The sequence below is a fragment of the Coregonus lavaretus genome, assembly GCF_964263955.1.
Source record: "Coregonus lavaretus genome assembly, chromosome: 13".
NCBI classification, from domain to species: domain Eukaryota; kingdom Metazoa; phylum Chordata; class Actinopteri; order Salmoniformes; family Salmonidae; genus Coregonus; species Coregonus lavaretus.
This window is the reverse complement of record NC_140000.1, coordinates 8,032,785-8,056,222: the sequence shown is the minus strand read 5'-3', so window position 1 is coordinate 8,056,222 and position 23,438 is coordinate 8,032,785. Positions and strand designations below refer to the sequence as shown.

Below are 23,438 nucleotides of genomic sequence, written 5' to 3'. Positions count from 1 at the left end.
TTGTGTCTTGATTATTCTCCTTATTTAGTTGGTTTGTTTGGGGCAGGTGTTATGCGTGATTGTTATTGTCAGTTTGCCTCCGAGTAGTTCTCTCTCTCGTTTATTTAGTATTTTCGAGAGTTCGCACTGCGTGCGCCTTTTCTTGTTTTTCCGCACTGTGTGTTGTGCGTAATTGTTCGTGCCGCCCGGTTGGGTTGGCGACTCATTCCCGTGTTGGGATACATATATATACTAAAGTCCGTTGAAGAACCTCCTTGTCCCTGCGCTTGATTCCTGCACTACATCTACACTCAACACTCTGACATATATGGCCAATATACCACGGCTAAGGGCTGTTCTTACGCACGACGCAACGCGGATATACCACAAACCCCCAAGGTGCCTTATTGCTATTATAAACTGGTTACCAACGTAATTAGACTAGTAAAAATATGTTTAAAATTTTGTTTTAACTACATTTAACATACTGTATTGTAGCTCATAATGACAGTTCCTATCTCTCTAGCCATATAATGACAGTTCCAATCTCTCTAGCCATATCTGGGACACGTTGGTGATGCAGGTTTGGAGATTCCAGCAGACAGACTGTGAAAGATCAGAAACAATGCTGACGTTTAGGCAGGCATTGCAAGACGCCTTGGATGATGTGCACACACACCTTGCCTTTGACGTGCGCACAACCTGTAACTTCCAGGTGAACAAAAAGGAGAGCTGTCGTTGATAATATCAATCAGAGATCAATCCAGTTTAATACAATCATACAGGGAGACACCTCCAGAACAGAAGCAGAGAACATGTCCAACGGGGCTCTTGGAGACAGGGCCTTTATATTCTAATCAGAGAGTACCAAATGTTCTCTAAAACATCAACCAGAGAGGCTTGAAGTCAAAACAAAAGACAGTGACTTTGCCGGCTGCTACAGAATCACACAGTGTTCATGTCATCAATACAATAATAATCAGTGTGTTCTCGGTCCTTGTACCTTCAGTAGCTCAGGTCTAGTGACCATCAACCCATTCACAATGAGTGTCACAAATAGAACACTGGTAATCATGTGTATTACAGAAAGGGAAAACATCTAAATATGCTAATAATTGTGTTAATTACTGTTAACTGAATATTAACTTTATTCAACTTAAATATTTCCATTAATTCCAAAATGGAGCTCTTTGGCATCAACTCAACTCGCCGTGTTTGGAGGAGGAGGAATGCTGCCTATGACCCCAAGAACACCATCCCCACCGTCAAACATGGAGGTGGAAACATTGTGCTTTTGGGGTGTTTTTCTGCTAAGGGGACAGGACAACTTCACCGCATCAAAGGGACGATGGACGGGGCCATGTACTGTCAAATCTTGGGTGAGAACCTCCTTCCCTCAGCCAGGGCATTGAAAATGGGTTGTGGATGGGTATTCCAGCATGACAATGACCCAAAACACACGGCCAAGGCAACAAAGGAGTGGCTCAAGAATAAGCACATTAAGGTCCTGGAGTGGCCTAGCCAGTCTCCAGACCTTAATCCCATAGAAAATCTGTGGAGGGAGCTGAAGGTTCGAGTTGCCAAACATCAGCCTCGAAACCTTAATGACTTGGAGAAGATCTGCAAAGAGGAGTGGGACAAAATCCCTCCTGAGATGTGTGCAAACCTGGTGGCCAACTACAAGAAACGTCTGACCTCTGTGATTGCCATCAAGGGTTTTGCCACCAAGTACTAAGTCATGTTTTGCAGAGGGGTCAAATACTTATTTCCCTCATTAAAATAAAAATCAATTTATAACATTTTTGACATGTGTTTTTCTGGATTTTTTTGTTGTTATTCTGTCTCTCACTGTTCAAATAAACCTACCATTAAAATTATAGACTGATCATGTCTTTGTCAGTGGGCAAATGTACAAAATCAGCAGGGGATCAAATACTTTTTTCCCTCACTGTACATCTATGCACTGTTAATATTGAATAGACAATTGAACCAGATGGGCATGCACCTGCACGCTTCTTTAGAACTCTTCTCTAGAACCTTTGCAACACTCAGAAGTCACCTCAGAGATACACCTTGCTCCATCTCAGAGAGAATTAGCCCTAACCTCTTTCAGTCATTCCTACAATAACCATTCATGTACTGTACCATAGGATGAAAATCACTCATTAAAAAATGTAATGTCTCCCTTCCTTACCTGCATACATAAACTAACAGTGTATGTAATGAAGACATGACATTCAGACTGGGTTTTCCAAATCTTTCTTGTTTTTAATTTTCCTGAGTATTGAGAGGTACAGTAAGTGAAGGTGGTTGTAGGTGATGAATGTTATGAGCTGCACAACGATGATGTGCATGGGTGTGTGTGCATCACTGCAAGCATGAGGGAGGGAGGGAGGGAGGGAGATAGTGTAGTGCAAGTTTTCTTCATTTTGGGGCCTCAGTGATTCCACACAGCTTCCTGCAAAATAACAAAGAAAACAACAACAACCACTAGTTATCAATGGCATGTGAGCACCCAGTAACCACAGAACTACATGACACACAGTACACCGTGACCATAGAAGTGTTTGATAATGGTGACCACAAGACTGTGTGTGAGTGTGCCTGAATGCCTGGGTGTGTAACTGCTCTTACCGTCCTTCCTCATTGGTCTGGTCCACAAACGCACACAGTGCCTTGTCCCGGTCCAGAATCTGCTGTTTCAATGCCTGGATCTCCTCCTGAGCTGTCTTCTTCTCTGCTTCTTGATTATCTAGAGGGAGGGGGCGGGAGAGGGAAAAGGGGGAGGGAGGGATAAGGAGAAAGGGGTGGAAAGGGGGAGGGTAGAAAAAAAGACAGAAGGAAATGGGTAGATAAGGAGGAAAGGGTAGTGAGAGAGAGGTGAGAGAGTAAGGGGAACATTTAGAATGATGCATGATGTATTCCCTCTGAGCTGAAGGTACCCATCACTGCAGTAAAATAGACATCGTACCTTTAACTTTCTGAAGGGCCGCCGACGCGTCAGTCTTCTTTTTCTCAGCATCGGCCTGAGGAGGAAAAATAGGGGAGATGAGGAAGATGAGGACCGGTATTTGAGGAAGATGAGTACCGGTATTTGAGGAAGATGAGGACCGGTATTTGAAGTATTGTAGGCCTTATCTAGGCCTTATTAAGAACTACATAAGGCATACAATAATTTCTTCATAATATGTACTTTGTTTAAAGTGTGACTAATACTTTTTGTGACTAAGTGAGAATTAAATGAAATTCCTGACTGATCACTGCTAAAAGAATACCTGGCAGAATACCTCTCAAATACCACTCAACACAAAACATATAGTACTTTCAGAAAGTATTCACAACCCTTGACTTTTTCCACATTTTGTTGTGATACAAAGTGGGATTCAAATAGGTTTAATTGTAATTATTTGAAAATGATCTACACAAAAATCATAACATTAAAAATATATATATAATGGAAAATAAAACATTTATATAATTATCTTCATTAGATACTGTATGTATTCAACCCCCTGAGCCAATACATGTTAGAATCACCTTCGGCAGCGATTACAGCTGTGAGCACACAGCTTTGCATACCTGATTGTACAGTATTTGCCCATTATTCTTTAAAACATTCTTCAAGCTCTTTCAACTTGGTTGATCATTGCTAGACAGCCATTTTAATGTCTTGCTATAGATTTTCAAGATGATTTAAGTCAAAACTATAACTAGGTCACTCAGGAACATTCAATGGCGTCTTGGTAAGCAACTCCAGTGAATATTTGTCCTTGTATTTTAGGTTATTGTCCTGCTGAAATGTGAATCTGTCTCTGTTGTAAAGCAGACTGAACCAGGTTTTCCTCTATGATTTTGCTCTATTCTAATTATTTTCATCCTAAAAAACTCCCCAGTCCTTGCCGATGACAAGCATACCCATAACATGATGCAGCCACCAACATGCTTGAAAATATGAAGAGTGGTGATATGTTGTGTTGGATTTTCCCCAAACATAACGCTTTGTATTCAGGACAAAAAGTTAATTTCTTTGCCACATTCATTGCAGTATTACTAAAGTGCCTTATTGCAAACAGGATTCATGTTTTGGAATATTTTTATGTAATTGTATTCTGTACAGGCTTCGTTCTTTTCACTCTGTCAATTAGGTTTGTATTGTGGAGTAACTCCAATGTTGTTGATCCATCCTCAGTTTTCTCCTATCACAGCCAATAAACTCTAACTGTTTTAAAATCACAAATTGGCCTCATGGTGAAATCCCTGAGTGGTTTCCTTCCTCTACAGCCACTGAGGACTGGGTGTATTGATACACCATCCAAAATGTAATTAATAACTTCACGTGCTCAAAGGTGTCCTACCAATAGTTGTCCTTCTTTGCAAGGCATTGGAAAACCTCCCTGGTCTTTGTGGTTGAATCTGTGCTTGAAAATCACTGCTGGACTGAGGGACCTTACAGATAATTGTATGTGTGGGGTACTTAGATGGGGTAATCATTATGTGGGGTAATCATGTTAAACACTTGTTGCACACAGAGTCACAGGGCTCATCTGAATGTAACCTGGTACCGGTTTTAGAAAATGAATTGTGCCCCCAAAAATTATATTTCCTGAGCTTTCTTACAGGTGCAGCTCAATAAATTAGAATATTGTGGAAAAGTTAAGTAATTTCAATAATTCAATTGACAAAGTGAAACTCATATATATCGTGGATTAATTACACAAAAAGTGAAATAGTTTAAGCCTGTATTTGTTTTAATCTTGATGATTACGGTTTACAGCTCATGAAAACCCCAAATTCAGTATCTCAGAAAATTAGAATATGACATGACCAGTGAAAAAAGGAAATGTAATACAGACATGTCGTCCTTCTGAAAAGTATGTACTTGTACATGCAGTCAGTACTTGGTTGGGGCTACTTTTGCATGAATCCCTGCATCTATGTGGCGTGGCATGGAGTTGATCAGCCTGTGGCACTGCTGAGGTGTTATGGAAGCCCAGGTTGCTTTGATAGCGGCCTTCAGCTCATCTGACAATATCCCATAAATTCTCTATGGGGATCAGATCAGGTGAGTTTGCTGGCCAATCAAGCACAGTAATCCCATGGTCATTGAACCAGGTATTGGTACCTTTGGCAGTGTGGGCAGGTGCCAAGTCCTGCTGGAAAATGAAATCAGCATCTCCATAAAGCTTGTCAGCAGAAGGAAGCATGAAGTGCTCTAAAATTTCCTGGTAGACGGCTGAGTTGACTTTGGAATTGATGAAACACAGTGGACCAACACCAGAAGATGACATTGCTCCCCAAATCATCACTGACTGTGGAAACTTCACACTGGACTTCAAGCAACTTGGATTCTGTGCCTCTCCACTCTTCCTCCAGACTCTGGGACCTTGATTGCCAAATGAAATGCAAAATTACTTTCATCTGAAAAGAGGACTTTGGACCACTGAGCGACAGACCAGTTATTTTTCTCCTTAGCCCAGGTAAGACGCTTCTGACGTTGCCTCTGGTTCAGGAGTGGCTTGACACGAGGAATGCAACAGTTGTAGCCCATTTCCTGGATACGTCTGTGCGTGGTGGCTCTTGATGCACTGACTCCTGCCTCAGTCCACTCCTTGTGAAGCTCCCCCACATTTTTGAATGGCCTTTGATTGACAATCCTCTCAAGGCTCCGGTTATCCCTGTTGCTTGTGCACCTTTTCCTACCACACTTCCTTCCACTCGACTTTCCATGAATATGCTTGGATACAGCACTCTGTGAACAGCCAGCTTCTTTAGCAATGATCTTTTGAGGCTTTCCCTCCTTGTGGAGGGTGTTGATGACTGTCTGCACAACTGTCAAGTCAGCAGTCTTCCCCATGATTGTGAAGCCTACTGAACTGGACTGAGAGACCATTTAAAGGCTCAGGAAACCTTTGCAGGTGTTTTGAGTTAGTTAGCTGATTAGAGTGTGACACCTTGAGTCTACAATATTGAACTTTTTCACAATATTCTAATTTTCTGAGATACTGAATTTGGGGTTTTCATGAGCTGTAAGCCGTAATCATCAAGATTAAAACAAATACAGGTTTGAACTATTTCACTTTTTGTGTAATTAATCCACGATATATATGAGTTTCACTTTGTCAATTGAATTATTGAAATTACTTAACTTTTCCACAATATTCTAATTTATTGAGCTGCACCTGTATATCTCCTAGATATAGGACAGACACGTCAAAACAATATTCCTTATTATACATTTTTTGACTGTCTGTTTTGCCATTTATGAATGTGTTATTCAATGCGTTTATATGTGCTATATATTTCTTTATATACCTTAAGGTATAAAGATTCCAAATAAAATAGCTAAATGATCAATAGTATGACCATCTTAAAACAATTCCATATGATAGCTTAGTAGAAGCAGATGTTTACTCTTGAACTTATTTGGGCTTGCCATAACAAAGGGGCTGAATACTTATTGACTCAAGACATTTCAGCTTTTCATTTTTCATACATTTTTTACAATTTCAAAATACCACTTTCATATTTTGGGGTATTGTGTGTAGATCAGTGACACAAAATCTCAATTTAATCCCCTCTAGTATGAAACACAAACATTAACACACCTCACCTGACGGTGATCAGTGAATACAGGGCCCTTACATGAGGGTTAGTAGGGCTAATGAATCAACGGGAAATAACTAAACTGATGATCATCATATCCAACACTCCCACTGTCAGTGAATTTGACCTATAAACATATCACAAGCCAGTCCGTTGCCAACAGTTTCACAATGGATAGGAAGATTGTTTTAGTGCTGCCTTTTTTTCAGTGTTCTAATTCCTAATTCTATGGTTCTGTGTCTCTGGTGAGACTTGGCACAGGCATTCTGTTAATGGATTATTATAGATCATAAAACGAGGATAAACAATACTGTACCTTTTCTATGTAGCAGGTGTCTGTTTGCATAGCGTGTGTGTGTGTGTGTGTGTGGGGGGGGGGGGGGGGGGGGGGGGCACCTGCGCATTCCATTGGCCTACCTTCTCTGTATGACAGGTCTTTAGGCTCTTGTCCGCCTCGCTTGCGGCTTTAGCAGACTGCTCCTTCTTCTTAGTCAACTCGTCTCTCTTGGTGTTGATGGGCTTCAACTCATCATTCAGCTTCTGGATCTTCATCTTGACCTGGACGATGTCATTCTCCTTCTGCTTGACCTGAGAGGAGCTCTCCAGAGCGCGGGCTTTAAGACCCCGCAGAGTCATCTCCTGGTGGACCGCCTGGTACATCAACACCACCATCACACCCACGGCCAGGAACACTAGCGTAGACACAGCCCGCATACTGCTGGGACAGGACAGAGAGAGTGAAGGAGGCAGAGAAAGAGAGAGGGAGAGAGAGATGAGGCTCAAGTCAGGTGCAGTGTATCTTTCTTGGCTGCTGTCTTGTTCTGTCACTCCTCAACCATCCCAGTAGTCAGCCTGTGTGTGTTGGAGAGTGTGTGTTCATATTCCCTCCCTCTGGTTGCTGATGGCAATCTGTCCACGTGTAACCGGTTCGTCCCGCTAGGTGGAATGTTTGGTAGACAAAGCTAAATCTACTTCCTTGTTTAACTACCCCACTCCCCCCCCCTTCTCTCTCTCCCTCCCTTCCTCTCTTGCTCTCTCACCTTTTGTTTTAGAGGCATGGTCACGTTTTATTACTAACATATATCCTCTCTCTTTGCAGTAACGTTTATCTATCTCTTTCATTTGCATTTAATTTCTCCTCCCTCTTCCTCTTAGAGGGTACACAGACAACCAGAGATTATGAAATTGTTCCATGTAGTAAGTCATTATTTAGGGTACAGTGTGTGCAATGGGGAGATTTAAGATCACTAAAGTTCATATTCAGTTTAGAGTGATTAACACAATGTTTAGCAAATTAATATACAGTACCAGTCAAAAGTTTGGACACACCTACTCTTTCAATGGTTTTTCTTTATTTGTACAATTTTCTACATTGTAGAATAATAGGGAAGACATCTAAACTATGAAATAACACATATGGAATCATATAGTAACCAAAAAAGTGTTAAACAAATCAAAATATATTTTATATTTGAGATTGTAGTCTCCCGAGTGGCGCAGTGGTCTAAGGCACTGCATCGCAGTGCTAGCTGTGCCACTAGAGATCCTGGTTCGAATCCAGGCTCTGTCGTAGCCGGCCGCGACCGGGAGACCCATGGGGCGGCGCATAATTGGCCCTGCGTCGTCCAGGGTAGGGGAGGGAATGGCCGGCAGGGATGTAGCTCAGTTGGTAGAGCATGGCGTTTGCAACGCCAGGGTTGTGGGTTCAATTCCCACGGGGGGCCAGTATAAAAAATAAAAGAATGTATGCACTCACTAACTGTAAGTCGCTCTGGATAAGAGTGTCTGCTAAATGACTAAAATGTAATTCTTCAAATAGCCACCCTTTGCCTTGATGACAGCTGTGCACACTCTTGGCATTCTCTCAACCAGCTTCACCTGGAATGCTTTTCTAACAGTCTTGAAGGAGTTCCTGTAGCGGGTGATTTGGACGGAGTCAGGCGCAGGAGGCGTAAATCACAGAATAATGGTTTATTTGGCCAATACAGCGGTTCGCAGCAATGCGTAAAACAACTACAGTGCGACTTATCGGTGCACTGGGGAAAACAAAACACACGGGTGAATATCCTGGCGATCAAGTACATAATGCTCCACCGAGCTATCGACACCTCCACATGGAAACAATCACACACAAAGACATGGGGGGCAGAGGGAATACCTATACAGGGACTGATGAGGGGATATGAACCAGGTGTGTGTAAAAAACAAGACAAAACAAATGGAAAGATGAGAAGAGGAACAGCAGTGGCTAGAAGGCCGGTGACGACGAACGCCGAAGCCTGCCCGAACAAGGAGAGGAGGCAGCTTCAGAGGAAGTCATGACAGTTCCCACATATGCTGAGCACTTGTTGGCTGCTTTTCCTTCACTCTGCGGTCCGACTCATCCCAAACCATCCCAATTGGGTTGAGGTCAGGGAATTGTGGAGGCCAGGTCATCTGATGCAGCACTCCATCACTCTCCTTCTTGGTAAAATAGCCCTTACACAGCCTGGAGGTGTGTTGGGTCATTGTCCTGTTGAAAAACAAATGATAGTCCCACTAATCCCAAACCAGATGGGATGGCGTATCGCTGCAGAATGCTGTGGTAGCCATGCTGGTTAAGTGTGCCTTGAATTCTAAATAAATCACAGACAGTGTCACCAGCAAAGCACCCCCACACCATAACACCTCCTCCTCCATGCTTTATGGTGCGAACCACACATGCAGAGATTATCCGTTCCCCCACACCGTGTCTCACAAAGACACTGCGGTTGGAACCAAAAATCTCAAATTTGGACTCCAGACCAAAGGACAAATTTCTACCGGTCTAATGTCCATTGCTCGTGTTTCTTGGCTCAAGCAGGTCTCTTCTTCTTATTGGTGTCCTTCAGTAGTGGTTTCTTTGCAGCAATTTGACCATGAAGGCCTGATTCACACAGTCCCCTCTGAACAGTTGATGTTGAGATGTGTCTGTGACTTGAACTCTGTGAAGCATTTATTTGGGCTGCAATTTCTGAGAATGGTAACTTTAATGAACTTATCCTCTGCAGCAGAGGTAGCTCTGGGTCTTCCATTCCTGTGGCGGTCCTCATGAGAGCCAGTTTCATCATAGCGCTTGATGGTTTTTGCGACTGCACTGGACATTTTCCGTATTGACTGACCTTCATGTGTTAAAGTAATGATGGACTGTTGTTTCTCTTTGCTTATTTGAGCTGTCTTTGCCATAATATGGACTTGGTCTTTTACCAAATAGAGCTATCTTCTGTATACCCCCCTACCTTGTCACAACACAACTGATTGGCTCAAACGCATTAAGAAGGAAAGAAATTCCACAAATTAACTTTTAAAAAGGTACACCTGTTAATTGAAATGCATTCCAGGTGACTACCTCATGAAGCTGGTTGAGAGAATGCCAAGAGTGTGCAAAGCTGTCATCAAGGCAAAGGCTGGCTATTTGAAGAATCTCAAATATGAAATATATTTTGATTTGTTTAACACTTGTTTGGTTACTACATGATTCCATATGTGTTATTTCATAGTTTTGATGTCTTCACTATTATTCTACAATGTTAGAAATAGTAAAAATAAAGAAAAAGCCTTGAATGAGTAGGTGTGTCCAAACTTTTGACTGGTAGTGTATGTTCCCTTTCTGTAATACCCATGATTTCCAGTGTATGTGACACTCAAGGTGCGGGTTGATGGTCACTAAGTTTGATACTGAATGTTATGGATTATTCTCATATCTGTTGATAGTGATTGACGCCATACTGGATGTACAAGGACCGAGGACACACTGATTATTCATATTGTATTGATGACATCCTGTGAACACTGTGTGATTCTGTAGCAGCTGGAAAAGTCACTGCCTTTTGTTTTGACTTGCTACAAGCCTCACGGGCTGGTGTTTACTTTGGTGCTGTCTGATTAGGATATAAAGGGCCTGTCTCCGAGGCTGGTGTTTACTTTGGTGCTGTCTGATTAGGATATAAAGGGCCTGTCTCCAAGAGGCTGGTGTTTACTTTGGTGCTGTCTGATTAGGATATAAAGGGCCTGTCTCCAAGAGGCTGGTGTTTACTTTGGTGCTGTCTGATTAGGATATAAAGGGCCTGTCTCCGAGGCTGGTGTTTACTTTGGTGCTGTCTGATTAGGATATAAAGGGCCTGTCTCCAAGAGGCTGGTGTTTACTTTGGTGCTGTCTGATTAGGATATAAAGGGCATGTTTCCAAGAGGCCAGTGACTCATTGGGATCATTTGAGTGGTAAGGTAAAAGCAACCGACTGTAGACGAAAGTTGAGTAGTGAAATCGAGGGAGGTGCATCTGCGAAAGCTGAAAGTTGGACACTGATGTGGTTTTCCAACAGCAAGGCTCAGCGCAACATGGCAGTGTTCCCATTGTTTATAAACGTTTTTCTTTATTATGTCAAAATAAACATGTCTCCAACCCTGCATATTACACAAACTGAAAATATACAGTGCATTCGGAAAGTATTCATACCCCTTGACATTTTCCACATTTTGTTACGTTACAGCCTATTCTAAAATTGATTAAATCATTTTGTCCCCTCATCAATCTACACACAATACAGTACTTTGCTGAAGCACCTTTGGCAGCGATTACAGCCTCAAGTCTTCTTGGGTATGATGCTACAAGCTTGGCACATCTGTATTCGGGGAGTTTCTCCCATTTTATTCTGCAGATCTTCTCAAGCTCTGTCAGGTTGGATGGGGAGCGTCGCTGCACAGCTATTTTCATGTCTCTCCAGAGATGATAGAACAGGTTCAAGTCCGGCCTCTGGCTGGGCCACTCAAGGACATTCAGAGACGTGTCCCAAAGCCACTCCTGCGTTGTCTTGGCTGTGTGCTTAGGGTTGTTGTCCTGTTGGAAGGTGAACCTTTGCCCCAGTCTGAGGTCCTGAGCGCCCTGGAGCAGGTTTTCATCAAGGATCTCTCTGTTCTTTGCTCCATTCATCTTTCCATTGATCCTGACTAGTCTCCCAGTCCCTGCCGCTGAAAGACATCCCCACAGCATGATGCTGCCACCACCATGCTTCACTGTAGGGATGGTGCCAGGTTTCCTCCAGACGTGACGCTTGGCATTCAGGCCAAAGAGTTCAATCTTGGTTTCATCAGACTAGAAAATCTTGTTTCTCATGGTCTGAGAGTCCTTTAGGTGCCTTTTGGCAAACTCCAAGCTGGCTGTCATGTGGCTTTTACTGAGGAGTGGCTTCCATTTGGCCACTCTACCATAAAGGCCTGATTGGTGGAGTGCTGCAGAGATGGTTGTCCTTCTGGAAGGTTCTCCCATCTCCACAGAAGAACTCTGAAGCTCTGTCAGAGTGACCATCGGGTTCTTGGTAAACTCCCTGACCAAGGCCCTTCTCCCACAATTGCTCAGTTTGGCCGGGCGGCCAGCTCTAGGAAGAGTCTTGGTGGTTCCAAACTTCTTCTATTTAAGAATGATGGAGGCCACTGTGATCTTGGGGACCTTCAATGCTGCATAAATGCTTTGGTACCCTTCCCCAGATCTGGGCCTCGACACAATCCTGTCTAGGAGCTCTACGGACAATTCCTTCGACCTCATGGCTTGGTTTTTGCTCTGACAACTGTGGGACCTTATATAAACCGGTGTGTGCCTTTCCAAATCATGTAAAATCAATTGAATTTACCACAGGTAGACTCAAATCAAGTTGTAGAAACATCTCAAGGATGATCAATGGAAACACCATGCACCTGAGCTCAATTTCGATTCTCATAGCAAAGGGTCTGAATACTTATGTAAATAAGGTATTTTGGTTTTTATTTTTAATACATTTGCAAAAATTTCTAAAAACCTGTTTTTGCTTTGTCATTGTGGGGTATTGTGTGTAGATTGAAGGAAAAAAATAATTTAATCAATTTTAGAATAAGGCTGTAACATAACAAAATGTGGACAAAGTCAAGGGGTCTGAATACTTTACGAATGCACTGTATATGTGTACATTGCACAATCAATTGGTGTGAGAGAGAGCCTCAAATATCACATTAATTTGTACATATCCACATGATTTGCAGCTAAGTTGGTTCCTGTTTCAGTCACATCTTTGGTCACATTCCTGTGGGTCAAACAAAAACACCCTAATGATTGGTTGACCATAGAGCCTCTCACAATGCAGGCAATGGCTGCAGGATGAAGTTGGTGAAGAGCAACTGCAGAAACTTGCAGTAGACTGCAGTCAAATCTTGATGACATTTGATCACATGATTTTTGTAAAGTTCATGCAGTCGACATGTAGGTGCAAGTCAGACAATTTCTATCCCCATAATGCAACACACTTTGTTATGTTTCGCTCACATAATATAATTTAAAAGTATCCATTAAGGTGTCTGTAATATAATAAAAGTGGCAAAAACGAATGTAGACATTAATAAATGCATTTCTATATTTCCCAAAATATTGTTTACAACGGCGGGGAGTTCCAAGATGGAGGCGTGGGTGGCTTCAACACAGCGCCCCGTGGCCATCATCTAGTGTATATAAATCATTGGTTTTAACGTAATACACCAGATAGATTTTTGTATTGACTTTACCAACGATTTCCCGCTCCTTTTTGTTTTCCTGTAAATTCTTAGTTCACTGGATAAGTTCATGGCTAGTGTGGCCTTACATCAAACTGGCAGAGTTTTATAGGTTAATAGGTTTGTCATGACTAAATGTTTCTACTTGAACTCAATTCTAAATCAAAGTTAGCCGTAGCCTTTCGGCGTGTTATAACAAATTCTGATATAATTCCTAATTCTAGTTGCGCGTGTTATACAGCATTATCACGTTACCTTTTTACGTTTATTTTCCCTTGAATTCCGGTGTACTGATTACCATTTTGCGTTCAGCCACTTACTTCCGCGTAGCTTTGACAGGTAGGGTAGTGCTATCCGGAATCTTTGGGATGTCAATACCCTCAATCCTAAACCTAACCTTAAATCCTACCCTTACTCTAACCAAAACCCTTACCTAACTTTAACCCTTATTAACCATTTTAATTTAAACTTCAATGGGGTAGGGCCGTCCCAAGGATACCAGATAGCATGGACCGTGACAGGTGGGCGGGCACGGGGATGGTTACTCGCGATAGGTAAGTTAAGTGCGCAGAGTTCTGGTGGAGCACTCCCCAAAAGAAAAAAAAAGAAGAGGAGGAGCACTGTTTCAGGTTTTCAGGGATATAGTGCATAAAGTATTTTCAACCTGACTTCCGTTTCCCCTGAAAAACTGAAGTAGCGACTCCGCTCAGGTACACTGATTATCAACCTGTCCTTTCACACTCCATCGGTACTTCCGCTGTAAATCTGCGAGGACGTCGTCAACACTTCTGTGGAGCGCTCGACAGGGACCAGCGAAAACGACTGTTCCTTGGTCAAACTCCACGGCAGGATGAAGACGCAGGGTGTGTTGGTGGCGGTGTCGATGCTGACTAGCGTAGCTCTGCTGGGACTGATAAACGTGCGGCGGAAAGAAGAGGCGAAGGAGCAGAAACATTTATCGTTCGAGACGATTAAACTGCGTGTGACCAGAGACGTACTGGGAGAGTACCACCACGAGGTGATCAGAGCCCACAACCTACTGGACAAGACCAAGGCTCAGGTGGATACTCTGGGGTCAGAACTCCCCCCACTGCAGGCTGCAGAGGCCAAGAAGAAGAGTGAACTGGAGGCATGCCAGGGAGAAAAGGTAAGGAGGGAGGGGTATGTCTGGGGTTTAGAGTGTACACTACGGTATGTATGCATGGCATATAGTGAATTGATTTGTTCTGTGCTCATCGTGTGTGTGTGTGTGTGTGTGTGTGTGTGTGTGTGTGTGTGTGTGTACACTCTCTCTCCTGTCACAGAAACACGCTGCTGACGAGGTGGGGGCAGTCGAGGCAGAGAACAGTAACTCCAAAAGTGAGTGTTTAAACACCTGAATCTCTATGGTTACATCAACACTGTTCATAAATGATCTAAGCCTTATTCCTTATACTACTATGATAACATGTATGATAGTTCACTGCTCCCCGGGCGCCACACCTCTGATTCAGAGGGGTTGGGTTAAATGCAGAATACACATTTCTGTGGAATGCATTCAGTTGTGCAACTGACTAGGTGTTCCCTTTCCCTTCCCTTTCACAGTGAACAATAACTTAAAAACAGGGTTAAACAGGTCCAGGACCAGTTCTAGGTGCAAGCCTTGTTTTCTCTTCTAAATATTTTGGTGGAATAAACTCATTGCAGGTCGCTGGGATTAAGGGTAGTATTAGTAGTATTCTGTATATGCGACTGGTTTTATTGAATATGTTTTATTCACTAACCTGTCTTTTAGTATCCCCCTGTCTCTGTCCTGTAGCCTCTAGCCCCCTGTTCTGTCTCTGTCCTGTAACCTCTAACCACCTGTTCTGTCTCTGTCCTGTAACCTCTAACCCCCTGTTCTGTCTCTGTCCTGTAACCTCTAACCACCTGTTCTGTCTCTGTCCTGTAACCTCTAACCCCCTGTTCTGTCTCTGTCCTGTAACCTCTAACCCCCTGTTCTGTCTCTGTCCTGTAACCTCTAACCCCCTGTTCTGTCTCTGTCCTGTAACCTCTAACCCCCTGTTCTGTCTCTGTCCTGTAACCTCTAACTCCCTGTTCTGTCTCTGTCCTGTAACCTCTAACCCCCTGTTCTGTCTCTGTCCTGTAACCTCTAACCCCCTGTTCTGTCTCTGTCCTGTAACCTCTAAACCCATGTTCTGTCTCTGTCCTGTAACCTCTAACCACCTGTTCTGTCTTGTAGCCTCTAACCCCTAACCACCTGTTCTGTCTTGTAGCCTCTAACCCCCTTTTCTGTCCTGTAGCCTCTAACCCCTTGTTCTGTCCTGTAGCCTCTAGTCCCGTTATGTCCTGTAATCTCTAGTCCCCTGCTCTAGTCACCTGTTCTGTCCAGCAGCCTCTAACCCCCTGTTCTGTCTCTGTCCTGTAACCTCTAACCACCTGTTCTGTCTCTGTTCTGTAACCTCTAACCCCCTGTTCTGTCTCTGTCCTGTAGCCTCTAACCACCTGTTCTGTCTCTGTCCTGTAGCCTCTAGTCCCGTTATGTCCTGTAATCGCTAGTCCCCTGTTCTGTCCTGTAACCTCTAGTCACCTGTTCTGTCCTGTAGCCTCTAACTCCCTGTTCTGTCCAGCAGCCACTAACCCCCTGTTCTGTCTCTGTCCTGTAACCTCTAACCCCCTGGTCTGTCTCTGTCCTGTAGCCTCTAAACCCCCTCTCTGTCTTGTCCTGTAGTCTCTAACACCCTGTTCTGTCCTGTAGCCTCTAACCCCCCCCCCCCCCTCTCTGTCTTGTAGCCTCTAACCCCCTGTTCTGTCCTGTAGCCTCTAGCCCCCTGTTCTGTCCTGTAGCCTCTAAACTCCCTCTTGGTCTTGTCCTGTAGCCTCTAACCCCCTGTTCTGTCCTGTAGCCTCTAGTCCCCTGTTCTGTCCTGTAGCCTCTAGTCCCCTGTTCTGTCCTGTAGCCTCTAAACTCCCTCTTGGTCTTGTCCTGTAGCCTCTAACCCCCTGTTCTGTCCTGTAGCCTCTAGTCCCCTGTTCTGTCCTGTAGCCTCTAGTCCCCTGTTATGTCCTGTAAACTCTAGTCCCCTGTTCTGTCCTGTAGCCTCTAAACCCCCTCTCTGTCTTGTCCTGTAGCTGAGTTTGAGAAGCAGAAGGCTGCCTGGGAAGCAGAGGTGACGTCTCTCAAACAGCAGGTGGAGCAGCACAGCAAAGTGTGTGCCTTTGTGAAGAAGGACTCTGTAGAGGGCAGGTAAGAGCCTGGGACTAGACCCCTGAACATGGAACACCTCTATACATGTTCGTCTGTATGTATACCTGTACACCATAGGTATATGGACACGTGTACACCTTAGCCCTATCTGTCTCTGACTCCCAAAGGAAACTGTGTGGGGATGAACCGCCTAAACAAGAGGCTGCCCCAAAACCAGAGGAACCCAAACCAGATGCCCCCAAACCAGATGCCCCCAAACCAGATGCCCCCAAACCTGATGCTCCTAAAGAAGCCCCTAAACAAGAGGCTGACCCCAAACCAGACAAACCCAAGCCTGGGGCCCTAAAGAGGAGATGAGCAGAGCTGGGTATCTTTTGTTCTGTCTTTTTCTGTTAGCATTCCACTGTTTGGTATTCTCTTGATAGCATTAGGAAACAGCTTATAACAGTGAATATACAACATGTTATTATGTAGAAATGCCAGAGACTCAAAAACACCTTAATAAAAAAAAGGCTTCTATCATTAAAATGGATAGTATTTCAGTCAAATACAGTGATGTCAGGGTCTTTTGAGTCTTTGTGTCTGGGACTGTATTAGAGTTGGCTGTAATGTCAGTATGAGGTTATTAACAAGCGTTATGTTGTTCTAGTTATTATCCCCATCTCTCATTGTTGACAGAGGTGTGATCAGTCTTCTCTGGAACTCTGTCTTATCAGGACATTGGTTGTATTTTTCTTTATTGTGTGAAGGATGACTGACTTTCGTTTTGACCTTTGTTTGTTTTTAGGGTGGACGAAGAGAACGAGAAGAGCAACATGGAATCAAAGACAAGACAAATAAATAGGCCGGATGAAAAATGGAGACCTTTTTAAACTTAATCGTTAGAACTTGCCCTTCATGCTACTTTAGACTGTTTATTAACTACCATCTAACACACATAAGTGGATATTGAATACTTTTTGTTAACCTTGTCCATGCCTCTCTCTCAGTATGACCCTCCCTCAGGGTGTGTGTGTGATTTGAACAAATGTGTACGTGCCACCAGTATCGACCAATCGGAAAGTCCAGAGCCTCTCTCTGTCACTCCTCATCATCCTCACTCCGTTACCCCGGTGACGGTATTATGTAGTCGTGGCGACCATAGCATTGACCAATCAGAAGTTGTGGATTAAACTAACTGTTATTTCTGTTAGTCTGATTCTGATGTAATAAAGCTTAACCCTAAAGGAACATTTTGAATGTGTGAATGTGGATTTTACTACCTATTGATACAGAACCATTAATATTTAATGTGAGCACAAACATTGGCATTGTTTACTGAGTGTTCTGATTCCCTCCATCTTTAAACATTTAAAGACAAATAACTGATAACAGCTGCTGTAGATCTGTTTGAATATCGCAATTATGTAAAACTCCTACTACTATAGAATGAAGTCACCTCAAATTATTGGCACCCTTGATAAAGATGAGCAAAAAATACTATAAAATAAATAATACAAATATTGAGCTATTGTATGCTCAAAGAAATAAAGACAATATTATTTTATTGTATTATTTTTGTTGAACAAGTTGTAAAAAATTCTCAAAAAGACAAGTGTCAAAATGATTGGCACACCTGTTTTCAATACTTTGTGCACCCTCACCTTATAGGATAATGGCACTGAGCCTTTTTCTATAATGTTTTATGAGATTGGAGAACACATTGGGAGGGATCTTAGACCATTCCTCCTTACAGAATATTTCCAGATCCTTGATATCGTTCAGTCTGTACTTATGGGCAGCCCTATTCAGTTCAAACCACAGGTTTTCAAGTCCGGAGACTGAGATGGCCATTGCAAAATGTGCATTTTGATGTGTGCTTGGGGTCGTTGTCTTGCTGGAAGATTTGCGGCCAAGTTTCAGCCTCCTGGCAGAGGAAACCAGGTTTTTGGCTAAAATGTTTTCGTACTACTTGGTAGAGTTCATAATGCCGTTGACCTTAACAAGGGCCCCAGGACAAGTGGAAGCAAAACAGCCCCATAACATCAAAGATCTGCCACCATATTTTACAGTAGGTATGAGGTTCTTTTCTGCATATGCATCCTTCTTTCGACACCAAACCCACCACTGGTGTGCATGGCCAAAGAGCTCGATTTCCAGTTCCAATCCAAGTGCCAATGCCGTTTAGTAAACTCCAGGCGTTTCCGTATGTTGGTTGCTCTCAATAAAGGCTTTTTTTATGGCAACCATCCAAATAACCTATTGGCATGGAGGTGGCGTCTTATTGTAGATTTGGTGACCCAAAGATGCAACCAAGTTTTGTAATTTTACCACTACACCACTGGGGACAAGATTCACTTGTGTCCAATACTAGGCAAGTTTACCACTGTTCCAGTGGTTTTAAACTTCTAAATTGTTGCCTTAATTGTGTTAAGTGGTATATTTGTTTTTTTCAGTAATTTTTTTGTACGCATTGCCTGATTTTATGAAAGTCAACAACCATTTGTCTCTTTTTATTTGTGAGTGCTTTGCCTTTCCCCATGGTGATGAATGACAAAGGGATTTTACATGCGTTAGCTCATTTTTATGCCCCAGTGAAACAGGAATCCATGGAAAGCCACAATACAGTACCTTAAACTGATATCAACTTAAAAAAAGTAAAATGTTAATACAGATAAAATAAAATATTTATAAGAATATTTAAGGGTGCCAATAATTTTGACACCTATCTTTTTGAGAATTAAATGTTTTACTTGTTAAACCAAATCTCTTCCTCAGATTTTTTTTCTCCATACAATATACTGTAGCTCGGTAATTGTATTCTTTATGAAATCTTTATGAAAGGTGCCAATCATTTTGGAGGTGGCTGTATGTGGGAAGTCTAAAAAGTTGTTGATTCTTTAGATAAGCTTATTATGCTCCCTCTAGACCTCTGTCTTGCTGTCACTCCATCCCGTTCACTCTCTCTCCTTTTACCTTTACCTTTCGCTTGGTCTTTACAGTCTCCCCCTCTCCACCTCCTTTCTATTCCCCCCTGCCTCCCTCCCCCCTGCCTCCCCCTCCTCTCTTTCTCTTCCCCCCTGCCTCCCTCCCCCCTACCTCCCTCAACAGATGACAATGCTCCCTTCAGGCTTAAATTAGGCCTATCATTCCGCTCCAGCAAACTCACAAGGTCACTGTTACCGCCCGGCAACTGTAGGACAGGGAGAGCACAGAGAGGGGGGACAGGGGGAGGAGTGGACCTCTGCCCAACATCCCAATAACATCATTAATACATACGATATGTCCTGATATACCTAATATCTGTCCTTAATCGAAGCAATGGGGAAGTGGACAATTCAAATGATGTAAAGTGGTAGTCATGACGTAAAATTATTCTTAGTCATTCAGTTTAATATGAAAGTACTACATGTTCTAACTGTACATGACAAATAGTATTAGAAATGAACAGATGACAAATCCTCAACGGACATAAATAGAATCATTGCTCTTAGACTTAATCATGCTGCAAAGCTGGACTAGACTTCATTTAGACATTAAATTGTATTGTAAATGTATAATAAAAATGGTATAACGTTGTATAAGTTTAAGGACTATTCATGCAGTTGGAGTCTCATATATATACACTACCGTTCAAGGGTTGGGGGTCACTTAGAAATGTCCTTGTTTTCGAAAGAAAAGCAATTTTTTGGTCCATTAAAATAACATCAAATTGATCAGAAATATAGTGTAGACATTGTTAATGTTGTAAATGGCTATTGTAGCTGGAAACAGCAGATTTTTTATGGAATATCTACATAGGCGTACAGAGGCCCATTATCAGCAACCATCAGTCTTGTGTTCCAATGGCACGTTGTGTTTGCTAATCCAAGTTTATCATTTTAAAAGGCTAATTGATCATTAGAAAACCCTTTTGCAATTATGTTAGCACAGCTGAAAACTGTTGTGCTGATTAAAGAAGCAATAAAACTGGCCTTCTTGAGACTAGTTGAGTATCTGGAGCATCAGCAATTGTGGGTTCGATTACAGGCTCAAAATGGCCAGAAGCAAAGAACCTTCTTCTGAAACTTGTCAGTCTATTCTTGTTCTGAGAAATGAAGGCTATTCCATGTGAGAAATTGCCAAGAAACTGAAGATCTCGTACAACGCTGTGTACTACTCCCTTCACAGAACAGCGCAAACTGTCTCTAACCAGAATAGAAAGAGGAGTGGGAGGCCCCGGTGAACAACTGAGCAAGAGGACAAATACATTAGTGTCTAGTTTGAGAAACAGATGCCTCACAGGTCCTCAACTGCCAGCTTCATTAAATAGTACCCGCAAAACACCAGTCTCAATGTCAACAGTGAAGAGGTGACTCCGGGATGCTGACCTTCTTGGCAGAGTTGTAAAGAAAAAGCCATATCTCAGACTGGCCAATAAAAATGTAATATTAAGCTGGGGAGTCTGAGATATGGCTTTTTCTTTGCAACTCTGTTTAGAAGGTCAGCATCTCGGAGTCTCCTCTTCACTGTTGACGTTGAGACTGGTGTTTTGCGGGTACTATTTAATGAAGCTGGCAGTTGAGGACCTGTGAGGCATCTGTTTCTCAAACTAGACACTCTAATGTATTTGTCCTCTTGCTCAGTTGTGCACCGGGGCCTCCCACTCCTCTTTCTATTCTGATTAGAGCGAGTTTGCGCTGTTCTGTGAAGGCAATTTCTCGCATGAAATAGCCTTCATTTCTCAGAATAGACTGACGACTTTCAGAAGAAAGTTATTTGTTTCTGACCATTTTGATTCTGTAATCGAACCCACAATTGCTGACGCTCCAGATACTCAACTAGTCTCAAGAAGGCCAGTTTTATTGCTTCTTTAATCAGTACAACAGTTTTCAGCTGCGCTAACATAATTGCAAAAGGGTTTTCTAATGATCAATTAGCCTTTTAAAATGATAAACTTGGATTAGCAAACACAACGTGCCATTGGAACACAGGACTGATGGTTGCTGATAATGGGCCTCTGTACACCTATGTAGATATTCCATTAAAAATCAGCTGTTTCCAGCTACAATAGCCATCTACAACATTAACAATGTCTACACTGTATTTCTGATCAATTTGATGTTATTTTAATGGACAAAGAAATTGCTTTTCTTTCGAAAACAAGGACATTTCTAAGTGACCCCAAACTTTTGAACGGTAGTGTATTATTCTTAATAACCTTCTGTTGGTCAGGTTTGCTGGAAAACAGTCAGGTTTTTGTTGTTCATATTTACTTTATAATATCCTTTGTACACTTTTTGTCCTACAGGAACCCAGTAGAAGGCTAGATGGCACATCTGAGGCAGGCTCATGATAGAAAGTAGGGAAGTAAACAGAATATTTGGATGATTGTGAAATAAGACTGTGAATCCCCTCACACGACACGACACCAAACCCCTGGTTGAACGGGATGATTTTCCCTTTTCAGATCCCTCCCTCATTCTACCCATAAAGTTGTAGGTTCATACCACCCCTAAAGGTGTGGGTTCATACCACCCAGAGAAGTGTTGCTCTGCTCTCATTGAGCACTGAGCATTGAGCACTTCACGTGTCAAGAGTGATGACCCTTGACCTGCACTCAGTGTGAGACACACACACAGACGCACGGCGGAATCTGACCAGATGACATCACAAGCTACCATGGGGTTCCATTGGCAACCATGGGTCACCTTGATGACTAAGGTCAACATGACAACTAGGTTCACCTTGACAACCAGGGCTCACCTTGACGACAGGGTCGTGGCTGGAAAGAAAGAAAAAGGCTGTAAACAGAAGACAGGTTATTTATATATTGTCTACAGTACATCCATCCACAGTAGGCCCACCACAGGGCCACTGCTGGAGTGAGCAGCAATCAACACAAACAATGTTCCTCTCTACTGATCTCCCAAAGGTAGTCCACCTATAAGGCTGTATGTGACGTTATAGCCATAGTTACAGCTAAGAACACATATTCCAACGTGGAGTTGATTGACTTTCGTGTGTGTGTGTGTGTGTGAGTGAGTGAGTGTGTGAACTCACGGCTGGGTGAAAGTCATGATGTATTGATCCGACTAATGCAGGGAGGAAGGGCCCCAGGCCACAGCAATCAATTTACTCGTAATTATGTATGGGTGTGTGTGGAGCCCCACAAATGTACAGAGGTGTATATATACCCCGTCCCACAGGGAACTCACACAAACTCCTACACACAGACCACAACCACACAGCTACACGCACACACATACTGTATGTTCTCAAATACCCCAGCACTCTAAAAAGACATAGACTTACACACTTTACGGAAACTTCACAAACCTACGCACCCACATTCTGAGACATAACACCTTTGTACCTAGAGTAGATGTGTGAAGGGGACATGCATTGAACGGTTGTTGCTCTTCATGTCAACAACACAGAACATGGGAAATGGAGATGACACACACACTGGACCAAGATAAAGAAGACTACGGTATTGGGACATAGAAAACATTGTAAGTATCTCTCTCTCTCTCTCTCTCTCTCTCTCTCTCTCTCTCTCTCTCTCTCTCTCTCTCTCTCTCTCTCTCTCTCTCTCTCTCTCTCTCTCTCTCTCTCTCTCTCTCTCTCTCTCTCTCTCTCTCTCTCTCCCTCTCTCTCTCCCTCCCTCCCTCCCTCCCTCCCTCCCTCCCTCCCTCAGGTGGAACTCTGGATCTCATCCATGTCTGATCCTCTCCCTATGAAACTAAATACCATGTTAAATGTACACTTACTACAAACATCAAATCTCTTAAACCAGTTTATACCACCTGTTTGTTTGTTTTTCAAAATGAATTGTCCATTTCACCTTTTCCTGATGTTTCTTTTTTAATCTCTCTTCCTCTCAACACTAGCACACAAAAGATCTGTCCTAAAAACACACCCATACCTGTCTCCTTTCAGGCAGAAGACAGGACGGCTGCATGGGGTCCTGTTTGGCCAGGGGCTGTGTGATATGTTTGATATTCGGTTGTTCTCCTGCGTAATCACGTCAACTAAATATCAGACATATTCCTACAGAGCCTGGCACACATCTACAGACCCTGGGTACTAACAGGCCTGTCGGGTCAAATAATCATGGTTTGTATTGTTGTAAATCATTAATAAATGCTTTATTGATTAGCTAGTATTTGACTTT

At 42.8% G+C, this 23,438-nt stretch overlaps 2 protein-coding genes across 4 annotated transcripts; one reads left to right on the top strand and one right to left on the bottom strand.

The window, feature by feature from the left end:
* Window positions 1-722: 722 nt before the first annotated feature.
* On the bottom strand, window positions 723-13,877 carry LOC311140406 (uncharacterized protein). Of its 3 annotated transcripts, none has more exons than XM_084175445.1 (5): window positions 13,372-13,877; window positions 7,000-7,297; window positions 2,951-3,005; window positions 2,614-2,731; window positions 723-2,437 (listed from the first exon to the last, which is right to left on the bottom strand). In XM_084175445.1, the coding sequence occupies exons 2-5, from the start codon at window positions 7,294-7,296 to the stop codon at window positions 2,404-2,406; spliced, it is 504 nt and encodes a 167-aa protein (XP_084031571.1). In that variant the 5' UTR covers window position 7,297; window positions 13,372-13,877; the 3' UTR covers window positions 723-2,403. The 3 variants fall into 3 exon arrangements, with proteins under 3 accessions (XP_084031571.1, XP_084031573.1, XP_084031572.1); XM_084175447.1 differs by having other exon boundaries at window positions 13,437-13,591; XM_084175446.1 differs by having other exon boundaries at window positions 724-2,437; window positions 7,000-7,300; window positions 13,372-13,591.
* Window positions 13,575-17,535, top strand: LOC311140405 (uncharacterized protein). The gene is made up of 5 exons (XM_084175444.1): window positions 13,575-14,263; window positions 14,421-14,475; window positions 16,228-16,342; window positions 16,471-16,670; window positions 17,091-17,535. Exons 1-4 carry the CDS (start codon window positions 13,967-13,969, stop codon window positions 16,658-16,660), a joined length of 657 nt encoding a protein of 218 aa, XP_084031570.1. The 5' UTR covers window positions 13,575-13,966; the 3' UTR covers window positions 16,661-16,670; window positions 17,091-17,535.
* The last annotated feature ends 5,903 nt before the right edge of the window (window positions 17,536-23,438 follow it).